General features: G+C 32.0%; 2 protein-coding genes across 2 annotated transcripts in view; both read right to left on the minus strand.

Moving 5' to 3' along the window:
- LOC144842397 (protocadherin-9-like) overlaps positions 1–11894 on the minus strand; it is a 215377-nt gene that overhangs the window by 14991 nt on the left and 188492 nt on the right. The gene's annotated exons all lie outside the window — the stretch shown is intronic.
- LOC144842403 (glutaredoxin domain-containing cysteine-rich protein 1-like) lies at positions 846–11155 on the minus strand. The gene is made up of 4 exons (XM_078698854.1): positions 10378–11155; positions 9834–10073; positions 6794–6859; positions 846–3936 (listed from the first exon to the last, which is right to left on the minus strand). Exons 1-4 carry the CDS (start codon positions 10990–10992, stop codon positions 3751–3753), a joined length of 1107 nt encoding a protein of 368 aa, XP_078554980.1. The 5' UTR covers positions 10993–11155; the 3' UTR covers positions 846–3750.

Consider the following 11894-nt stretch of genomic DNA (forward strand, 5'->3'; position numbering starts at 1 on the left):
TTACTGGTTTTCTTGAAGCTGTTTTCTACGGTTTATCTATTTCTGTAATGTTTCCATGATTTGTAGTTGTCATATCGTATCATTATCAAAATTAAAATTATCAAAGTTTTAATATTGACATCATAATCATATCCACCATGATAACCTTCAAGATCATAATCTTTGTTGTCATTATCAATAATGATGACATCATTCATCATTTCATTATCAATGTCATCATTATCAATAATGATGACATCATTATCAATGATGTAATCATTATCAATGATGTCATCATTATCAATGTCGTCATTATCAATGTCGTCATTATTAATGATGTCATCATTATCAATGATGTCATCATTATCAATGATGTCATCATTATCAATGATGTCATCATTGATAATGATGACATCATTTACTGCTATGTTCTGCTGCATTTATCATCACTGACGATGGTTTTCCAAGATTTGTACAGCAGTACGTTTTAGTACAATTTAAGCATATATGTTCCTTTTGTTCACATGACAATATAAGATATATCTTTACTGATGGAAGCAAATTGGTACTATATCATTATAGTAATAGTAAAATCAATATACAGTCTTTTACTGATAAGTAATGGGGTAGCTTCAAATAATATTGTAGAATTTGTAAATTATTTTTGAATAAAAAGTTTAATATATTATTAAGTCTTATCTGCTTATTTTTTTTAATTTTTTTTGCTCGGGAAGTTTGACCAAAAACAAAATTGTTGCAAAGTAACGTTGTTTAGCCTGATATGCAAGTAGTAATTACCATAGAAATATCATTTTATAATTACTAACCACTATTCATAAATAAAAGATTACAAAAAGTCATTTTAAATCAATATTTTAATCAACAAATCTACAATACACACATTAAACATACCTCATGAATATTCATAACTCATAATAATAATTCATAAGATGAAATTGATCTACTGTATATTATATAGTGAAAACACAGCAGTAGAAAAATAATTTAATAATATTTTTATAAGTTAACTTATACATTATGTGCAACAAGATACAGTATGTAGTTAATACATACAGTATGGAGGTATTTACTATTATGGACATTGCAATAACATACATTAGGTACAACAACATACAGTATGTGCTTCAAACAGACACTATTGTATGTGGAACATACTGCATACAACATACAGTATGTGCTCCAAAAATACAGTATTGTATGTTGCACATACAGTATGTGCTTCAAACAGACACTATTGTATGTGCAACATACTGCATACAACATACAGTATGTGCTCCAAAAATACAGTATTGTATGTTGCACATACAGTATGTGCTCCAAAAATACAGTATTGTATGTGCAACGTACTGTATACAACATACAGTATACGGTATGCTTCAAACAGACAGTACAGTATGTGCAACGTACTGTATACAACATACAGTATACTGTATGCTTCAGACAGTACTGTATGTGCAACGTACTCAGTACAGTATGCAACTTACTGTATTTGCAACAATAAATACACGTAAAATAAAAGCTATAATTGGAATGTTGCGTTTTCAAATATACATGTATATGATCAAGGTATATAGTATCCTAGTACTTCAATATAGTTTTTAATTCAAAGTGATACAAACACAATATATTATTACAATAGATAAATATATTCCAACACAAAGCATTAAATAAACCTTGTTAATTTACAATTAAATTAAAAACATTTTTTTCAATCAAGGTGGTTAAGAAATTCTACGATTGTCAAGATGATTATCAATAGTACAGTATATCATATTTACATGTTTGGTTTAGTGCTTTAAAATGAGATTGTCAATGGTCAAGGGAAATGGACAAGCCATGTCACAGCACATAGGACCTAGAACTTATGTAAATTATGTAGTCATTTGTCTCAAGATATTGAAGTCCACTAAAATCTATTTAGACTGTGCACCCAAAAAAATATCAAATGACTTAGAATCAACCAAAAATTGCCAAATCAAAAAACTCCATAAAAAGTCCATATGACATCATATGTCATGGCGAAATCGAAGGATCCCTATTAGTTCATTCAAGATTAGTCTATGGAATAAGGTAAATAAATGTTGGACACCTAGGTGTTAAACCCTAACTATTGCAAATTCAGATGGTATCGAACCACAGAACTGCCAAACATAAACCCAATTCCTGCCACTGTGCCATTTATTCTTTATTATTTGACATGAATGCATTGAAATGCATAAATAATTTGCATTACACTAATCTACATTTAAAACAACACTACGAATTCAAACAATTGTATATCGCAACAAAAATATAAATGTTGAATTTTGTATGAAAATACTTTGATATCCTTAAGCTACGTTTATTTGGTGACCAAATATTTATAATTAACATAACATGAACAAAATTCTTAAAATACAAGGTACAGTAAACATAGCATTTATATCTGTTGTTTAATATTTAGAACCTTTTAATTTCTTTAATAACAAATTTTAATGTTTAACTGCATGTACATGCATTACTATTACCAAGGCAACCTAACAACTTGCCATGCCAATATTATTCTTCAATTTTCATGGTTAGCTCCTTTTAGAGACCGGTCAAATACATTGCGAAAGAGGATATACCAAATCCTGTCCCTCTCCCCCTGTTTAGAACCCTTGGTTCATTCAACCCCTCCCTCACCATTACTTTAGTCTACCAAACTCATGTAATGTTTTTTATAAATGTAACTGTATTCAAGAAAATGTCACCAAGAACACATTTAATACAAACGTCACCAAAAGCATTAAATTTGAAATGCATAATCACATTACCCAATCAGAATTGCTCTTACAGAGGGTTTAGGCCGAGTGATGATATTGATTGCGGAGCTTAGTAAACATAGCACTGTCTATTCTTGAATATACAGCTGCGAAATACAGTATAATATTCCAGTAACGAGGTCAGCAGTTTATTTCGATTTTATAATTTCCTTTTCTACATTCTAGACATTAATTTGTTTGGATAATGCTAGAGTATTGATTTTGAATTTACAATTTGAAACATTATAATGATGCTATTCATTATCTCTAGCACAGATAAAACACTTTTGTTTTTTAAAACATGTATGTGTGCATCTGGAATGTACATTTATAATTGAGTAACATTAATGTCCTTTATATTAACCTAGTTTACAGTTATTTTTCTGTCAATGTTTTCTCTCTCATATTTGGTGATTTATAATTTAATATTTAAATTTCAGCTTTACTTCAATCAAACACAAGGTAAATCTTTTCATCACAATAACATTGATTACCGTTTTGAAGCAACAGTTCTGCAATCTTTGTACAGCTGCACATGTGCAATACTCTCTTGCGATTTGCATGAATTCCAGAACCAGATATGGCAAACCAGGTAGTTTTACATTATGTCACTTGAGCTCACTGTCCTGGATCTGGCTTTGATAGAACAACCGAAAACCATTTAACATTTTTTTTTCATTTATAGATGGTTGATTTATGGTTTTTCTAATGATATTTCTCTAATATCCTATTGTTTAACTATGTGAAAATGCAATGTAGTGCAATGCGTGTTTGTTGACAGTTGATTGGCGCTGTACGGGTCCTAGGGTCAGCAACGTATACTGGCTTCTAAACACAATACAATATTGCCTAGCACCATTAAGATTTGGTGTAAGATTCAGGGCACCTCTGGAGCCCATCATCGCCTCGTTGCGTGCAACGTAATGTTACAATAATGGGTTTTCCCAAACAACATTGCTTAGCACCATTAGGATTTGGTGTAACATTCGGGGCATTTCTGGAGCCCGTTATCGTCGCATTGCGTGCAACGTAATGTTCTAAACTGATCAGTGAAACCATTTCTGTGGGTGGATTTCTTGCTACCATTACAAACAACACAGTTTATATATTTACGATCTCCACAACGCTGGCACATGTCAAAGTTTTGCCGTTTCTGAAAGAAAAATTGTAAAATTCTATTAGTTTTACTTTATTATTTAGGCATTAATTTGTTCTTGTATTTGTATCTGTATTGTTTTTATATGTTAACGCTCCTGTTATTGGCCAATTCTTTTTTTGGTTGGGTTTCGAAATAAAATATAAAAAAAATTAAACTGTATTATTATTGTTCATTAGATTAATAAGTTAAAAAGTTGTATATTCTGAGAAACATATTTTTAGCAAAGGTACTAATACTAGAGAGATCAATTGGGATCTGTTTACAGTCCAATTGTAGTTATTTATTTCACATACCGATCAGAAACATTATGAATGTATCAATTTGAACCATGGACCAAGTTCAACAGATTGGTACACTGTACAATGAGGACTATGACACTCTCATTACTTCCATCTAGGAGTTTTTATCTTCTCCATGTTTGTCTATTTTTTTAGGAATGTTTTTCATATCATTTTTATTATCTCAATATATTTATAACCCTGTTATGTCATTAAAACATTTCCGTATAAAATAACACTGTGATTCACATAGATATGAGAGTACTGTACATTAGTATGGGTGTGACTTGTTTAGAGATAATAAATATATTCACAGGGTCTTTGAGAACAATCATATCTACTAAACACTTAACCCCTCTTTGTAGTGTACTGTAAATATTAACATTTACAACATCAGTTTAATAGTGTTTGTGTGAGGGCGGACATATAGGGCAGCTTAATGGTACATATCCATTATTGGGAAGGTTGACTGTACTGTAAAAATGATTTGAATTATTATCCTTTTACAGTGGTGTTACAGCTATGTGAGCGCTCACTGGCTAAATTCAGGGGTCCCACGGCATGAACAGTCCAAATGCAGTACCCAGTGTTAAACAGGGGCCTTTTCCATTCTGCGTTTACTCCACTGTCCTTATACTGTATACAGTAGTGTACAGTAATTAATAACAGCGCTAAACGAACGTAAAGCAATTATATTGATTTAGTTATTATTCAAATAAATCAATCAGTGGGATATTTATATACCTCATATACGAATGGTCTTTACACGCATGATTGATAAAATATAAAAACTAATAACAAAATCCTACACTATAAACAAAGAATAATTGGCCATTGACTTAACCGCCCTTCCTCATCATCAAAGAGTACCCACACCCACAGTACTCAAGGTGATCAGTCGGTTTAACCTCAGGTCATTTTATTCTGAATGTAAGTTACAAATACACGCACATTTTCTTTTTTTTCAAAAACTTGATAGAAAATTTCTACTGCACAGTACCATTCATACCATATTATTTATCATTTTAAAAATTGTACTGTATTTTTCTTTTCAAATTTAAGTAATTACTCTATAAACAGTAGATGTTATTATAAATCAATGAGCTGCATAGGCAGGGTACAGTATATTAAGAACAACATTTTTAAAAATTAAAATGTTTTGTTAATTAATCCAATTTATATAACACCTAAATAAATTCCTGTCATTTGATTGGACAATTGTGGGTCACATGGCATGCAATAGCACACACTATTGAACGAACGTTCAATAGTAATTATTTCCTTTAAAAAAAAATTGTTTCTACATCAGCAATTATTTATTGAGTACAAACTCTAAAAGATTGGACATATTTCTCTATGATGCAACTTAATTAATAATAATATTACAGTATATATAATACTGGCTTCTTATGATTTGATTATTTAAAGAAATTACAGTATATCATTGTTATACAGGTATTTATTATTTAAAATAAAAACAATTTTCTTGTTATGAGACTACTCATAGAGATACTGTAGGTAAAAGGTAAGGTAAATTTCCTGGAAGCTTGATTAAATATTTACAATATTTTGATGGACATTTATGTCTAATTTAAAATGTAGATTAATACAAATTTGATTAATTTTATCAATATACTCAGTAATCTCAGTGCTTAGCATGTTTATTCATGATTACTTATTTCATTATTATTTCAATTATGATTGATAAAGAAAACAAAAACTAGATATTGTACCATCAATAAACTGAATTTATAATTTATTTGTGAACTCAGAATAGACAGGTTATAGAATAGAGATCATACTTAAATCAGGGACATATATATAATAGGTCCATGTCGTGGGTAGAGCATTTTGCACAGAATAATTCTACAGTATGATATGATTTTAATACCGATTGCATTTCTGTACATTTAAGTTTGTCCTCCCAAAATTGTAAGCATTTTAGTATCTGTAACTTATTATACTTATATAATAGTGTCATTTACCACAATTATGTTATTGTGAATTGCAAAAAGATAGGACATTGTAGTAGGTTATATTATTTTACAATGTTTATGTTCTCCTCTCTCCATCACCCCTCTCCTACTATTTCATAAAATGTAAGAAGTCTACACTATCAAACTTCATGTGAAGAAAATATAATGTGCCTGTATATGGACATGATGATGTCATATGACTACCATATTTAAGCATACTGTATCATTACCATATTTGGGCACATCACACTTTTTTTTGTCAAACTAGTTTGATAGTGTAGACAGAGCTTAAAGAGGTGTACACTATTGTATTGTCTCCAAGATATTTGATACCTGAGTAAGTCTGCATAAAAGGTAAGTTTTTAATCAACCTTGAGTTTCAGTATTTAATGGTTGTCTTTTTGCTTTTCATTTTCTTTACTCATTTGCCTCTCAAGACCCATTATCATTATGCCTCTCGTCTTTGTTGCCATGGTGATGGATGTAACTCCAAATTCATTTGGCAATTTTAGACAAATGTCTGTAGATTCAGCCTTTATGTTTCAGTCTCAATTTATTAAAGTGACACGGTAAAAATAGGGCTAGCGTATAACTTACCTCAAATCGCAAAAGGATATTAGTCAGTTCCCCGGATTCATTTAATTCTTCTAATTGTTGAATATTCTATAAAAAAAAAAGAAGAAAAAAATAAAATGAAGAAAATGAAAGAATGTACTACCAAGATTTTTTTGGTAAATGTGTTAAAAGCATCATTGTAATTGCTAATGTATTGTTAGTGGCTGTTCCATCGCTGTTGGTTGTGAACTGAATAAAATAACTATTGTAGATGTGATCAAATGGCCATTTTTCACCTCAGAAGCTTTCAAATGATACTTGTACAACTGTACTGATAATAAATACAAAATATATTCTGTAATTGGTTAGACTTAGTACTGATAAAATATGAATATTAATAATATTTATTTCCTCAAAAATACATTCATATTATAAATTATTACAAAATAAATGTTTCAAAACAACATACAGGACAGACAACTGAGGAACAATTTTATTGTCCTTAATTATTCATTGATAATATCAGTGATGAGGCCTAGTGACATACAGCAACGAACCAATATGAATGCAACAACCAGCTGACACTAAATTACCATAGAAACAATGCAATGGAACTGGGCCTTCTGATGCTGTAATACACCGTGATGTATAATGACACAAAATGTAAATAATATACAGACCTTCAGTGACATTTTATCAATGTATATTAATATGTAAAATACATATAAAATGTCATTATTAGAAAATAAATAGTGAAAGGGAACATTATGATGTACTACTGTAATAATGACACAAAATGTAAATAATAGATGGACCTTACACTACAGGGCCTTTTTCAATACATGATACTGTACAGGTATTAAAAATGTAAAGTACTGTACAGTAAACAGTAACAAGTATAATGACACAAAATGTTGTAATGGACTACAAAAACAATACAGTAGGCTTCAATTATTAATATTTCAGAAACATGCTGTAGAGAGACAGAGAAATATTTAACATTTAACATCTTCATGACAATGACATTAGTTACTGTTGGTGAAATAAATCCTAACTCAATGTTGTATCACTAGGAGTACAGTACTTGTGTACCTGTCAGTTCCTGTTAAATTGATCTATTCTCTAGCTAGACGCATTTACAATAGGAACGTATGTGTATATTGGTCTCATTGTGAGCAACAAAACCTTTATGTAATATACTACTGTACACGCCCTAATAAAATAGTAAGGAAATGTCAACACACAAAACATGACTTCATTTAACAGTTATTTGATGCATTTTACAACAGTCAATTTAAGATGACTCATTCTGAATGATATTCAACAGTCAATATTGTATTGTTTTTTTAAGTAACCTGTTTATTGATTAAATTAATTAGTGGAAACCTTTCACAGGTAAATGATGTACTTATTAAGTACATTACCTTGTGAAAGGTTTATACTATAATGTTGGGTATAAACATTCCTTGTGCAGGACTAGGTTTCACCCTATTGATGTTCACTACTTTAACATATTCGATTGGTAGAATAATAAACATTCTTTGAGGTACACATCTATTAAATTGACATACTGTATTCCAGTACTGTACTCAATATTCAGCTCAGTATTCCTGTACAATACCAGTGCTGGTACAGAATGTACATTTCCTGTGGTACAAATAAGCCCATCTTTCAATTTGGTCCTCAGTATAAGCCCACCTAAATTGCAATTTCATTTACCAGGACTACTTTAATACTAGACAGTGTCAAATGTTGCGTTTTTCTTTTCAATTTGTTTTTTCTCAGTCAGGGACCTGTAACGAATAAACTTGTTCTATTTTTATCTTCATGTACCATCCTGTACCGGACATAAAACATGTTTTTAGAATAAAAATAATAATGAATGGAAGAAGGAAGTAAAACTACATTTAGAAAAGACAATAAATAATTCAAACAATTTAAAAACAAATTATTACTGTAATTCTGTTTTCAAACTAGGAACTAAAAGTAAAAAATATTTGCTGTAAAAGGACATTAGCTTAATTCAGCTCCTCCTTCAGACGTCTTAATACGATGCTTCTTCTTGATGGCCTACTGTACTGTATATAACACATTTTGAGTACTATTGCACGCCATGTGATCCACATTCGTCCAATCAAATGACAGGAATTTATTTAGGTGTTATATAATACTGTATATAACACATTTTGAGTACTATTGCACGCCATGTGATCCACATTCGTCCAATCAAATGACAGGAATTTATTTAGGTGTTATATAATACTGTATATAACACAGTTTGAGTACTATGGCGATGTCATCCTTCAAAATTCATAAATTATCTCATTTCCAGGTTGCTAGCTGATTTTAAATTCAATAACATGAATAAAGGATACATTCTGTAACACCTGCTACAAAGGATTTCAGTTCCTGTTCTAGTATATCACTAATTATTGTGTGAACACATCATTTTACTTGATTTTACTTGATGTTGAGACTTTTAAAGCCAAAGCTTGTGTGTCCCTCGAAGTTTTCCTATATGTTATCTTGTCTGCTATAGGGGGCAAACTTGCAGAAGGAAGTAGACAAGTAATTTTCCAGCCTTGACTTGAACTGGTTGATTGAGTCAGATTCTATGACGGTTAACGGTAATTTGTTCCATACATTGCATATATTTTGAGTAAAGAACTTTTGTCTAATTCTTAGATGAGATATGTCTTTATTCATTTTCCATTTATGGCCTCTTGTTCTGGACTCTCCTCATTAACAAAAAACTTTAATTCAATCAAACATTTTGATGCATCCGTTTCTTTGGAACAATCTCCCAATTACATACTGTACTGTATTATACAATTAACGTTCAATTTAAAAACTTATTTATTCAGCTAAATATAGGATACTATAATATATATAGAGACGCAACGGAATGACGTAACGCAACGTAAGTGATTTGACCAATCACAAGTGATGGATTAAATGGTGGCTTGTCATTGGTCAACTTGCGTTGCGTGTACGTCCCTGCCTCTCTAGTGGGAACCACGCTTCAGATGGACCTTAGTAATGGCAATGAATGATTTATCCGGAATAACTTTGTTTTGCTTACCCCTATTAATTCTCCATCAATAAAAACAATTGGTAAGTTGCTTGTATCCTCTTCACCCATACGCTCGGACAACTCCCTCTGGTGGTTTGGATTTACGAATAAATCTCGTTCTTCATATATGACTCGGTGGTTTCCAAATAGTTTTTTTACTTTGACACAATTATCAAAAGTCTGACGCACAATTGTTGTGCTTGTCGTGTATACTATTATACTTCCTTTCTCATCGTCATAATACTTTTTCTGAAAATAATAATTATATCATTATGTAAAAATAAATCTGCCCCTATTTGGAAACAGCAAAAGAAGTGGAGGTGGAGCTGTGACTTTGAGGTAATGTGCTTGCATTTTAATCCCAAAGTCCGGGGTTTAATCCATAAAACTATTTTAATTTGAATAACATTTACACCTACAGTATTTACACATGCCTACTACTGTAAAAAAGAAAAAAAATGTTACAAATATATACATACAGTATCTGAAAAAAAAACCTTATTACCAATTTCTACCAGAAAAGAAGAAGCAAACTTATTTATAGTTTTATTACCTTGGTTGTGTCCAGAGGTTTAAATTCAAAATTAGCAATTCCGGCTCTAACACGATTATGAACTCCTCGTACCGTGCCCTTTCTACTTGTTATGTCCTCACCGTCACCCGTCGCAAGTCCTCTTTGACCAGCGAAACGCAGAGTTCTATTTTCATCAACAGAAGATGAAGCACCAGTGACCCTGTGATGATGACCAGATGACTGTCCAGTTTTATTACTACTAGTACTAGGCTTTTTACTAATACTCATGTTGTTACATGAATCGTTTTGGTGTTCCATTATTTGATTGCCATGGTCCATTTTTACATTACCGTTTTTTTTATTATTTCTCGGTGCATGATACTGTTCATTTTCTTGTTTCTTGTGGTACGTATAAAGACCTGTTCGATGATCAAAATCAAACACAGGCCCAGCAGACGACATTGTTTTTGTCTTCTGATCTGCACTACCTTGTTGCGAGTTCACCTGTCGAGTACTGGCTGCTGCTGTCGGTGGTGGTGGTTGCCTATGCTTGTGGCTTCGATCTTCATCGTCGCCAGTGACATCATTCCGCTTATCTTTACGGCTACCACCTAAAATATTATGGAGAATCCCTTTTCTTTTAGTTGACGGCATTGTTAATATTTAATTTTGATGTTTGCCAAGTCCATGATAAGGGAATGGTTATCATCCACACGATCCCCTTCGCTTTTTCTACGTGATGCGATGATGATGACTCACCATGTCTAAGTACGTACTCAACTCACAAGTCGTTGACAGTGGTAGCTAATTAAACAGCGCCCCCTACTTTCCTCGAAAGTTAAACTTTTAAAGATCTCGGGATGATAAACTATTTTATAATTCTATGTAGGCCTAAATTTATTCAAGTAGAATTGATTTGTTATTTTTCAAATAAAAGTTGAATAAAGAATTCGTATATCTAGTACATTGAAATGGATGAAACATGCTGGTATAAAAAATTAGTATAACTTGATATTAATTAAATAATAATAATAACAATATCCTGAATTAAAGCGCCTAATGTTGTGAAACTTCTAAGCGCTATTACTACCCCGGTCATTTTAGGATCATACACGTACGAAAACATTTGCGCTGTGTCAACATCTTTGTGTCGCCAAGAGGGAATTAGGTTCGTTGCGTAGGTTGTACTGCGTAAGGACGTAAGCGCAACGCAAGCGAGCTGACCAATCACAAGCGAAAATTCGGATAATACATCGCTTGTGATTGGTTAAATTGCTTACGTCGCGCTTATGTCGTTGCGTTACGTCCTAGATGGATTATTCAACTGTCGCTTGTTAAAGCGTGGTTCCCACTAGAACGCAACGCAGCGACGTAAATGCAACGCAAGCGTTTTAACCAATGACAAGCGAAGTTATAGACAGTTAGCAATCACAAGCGAATAAGCCATCGCTTGTGATTGGTCACTTGCGTTGCGTTACGTCCTTGTGTTGCGTCGCTAGTGTGAACCACGCTTAAAAGCTTGGTTCCCACTAGGACGTAACGCGTATTGACCAATG

Source organism: Antedon bifida, chromosome 5 (assembly GCF_963402885.1).
Source record: "Antedon bifida chromosome 5, ecAntBifi1.1, whole genome shotgun sequence".
NCBI classification, from domain to species: domain Eukaryota; kingdom Metazoa; phylum Echinodermata; class Crinoidea; order Comatulida; family Antedonidae; genus Antedon; species Antedon bifida.

What these genes read in the sequence shown, in the direction of transcription:
- LOC144842403 (XM_078698854.1), bottom strand. Translation starts at nt 10,992, where the DNA reads ATGCCGTCAACTAAAAGAAAAGGGATTCTCCATAATATTTTAGGTGGT. An exon ending in AACCTCTGGACACAACCAAG is followed by an intron (nt 10,074 to 10,377) that starts GTAATAAAACTA and finishes TATTATTTTCAG; the next exon opens with AAAAAGTATTATGACGATGA. An exon ending in TTGATGGAGAATTAATAGGG is followed by an intron (nt 6,860 to 9,833) that starts GTAAGCAAAACA and finishes TTTTTTTTATAG; the next exon opens with AATATTCAACAATTAGAAGA.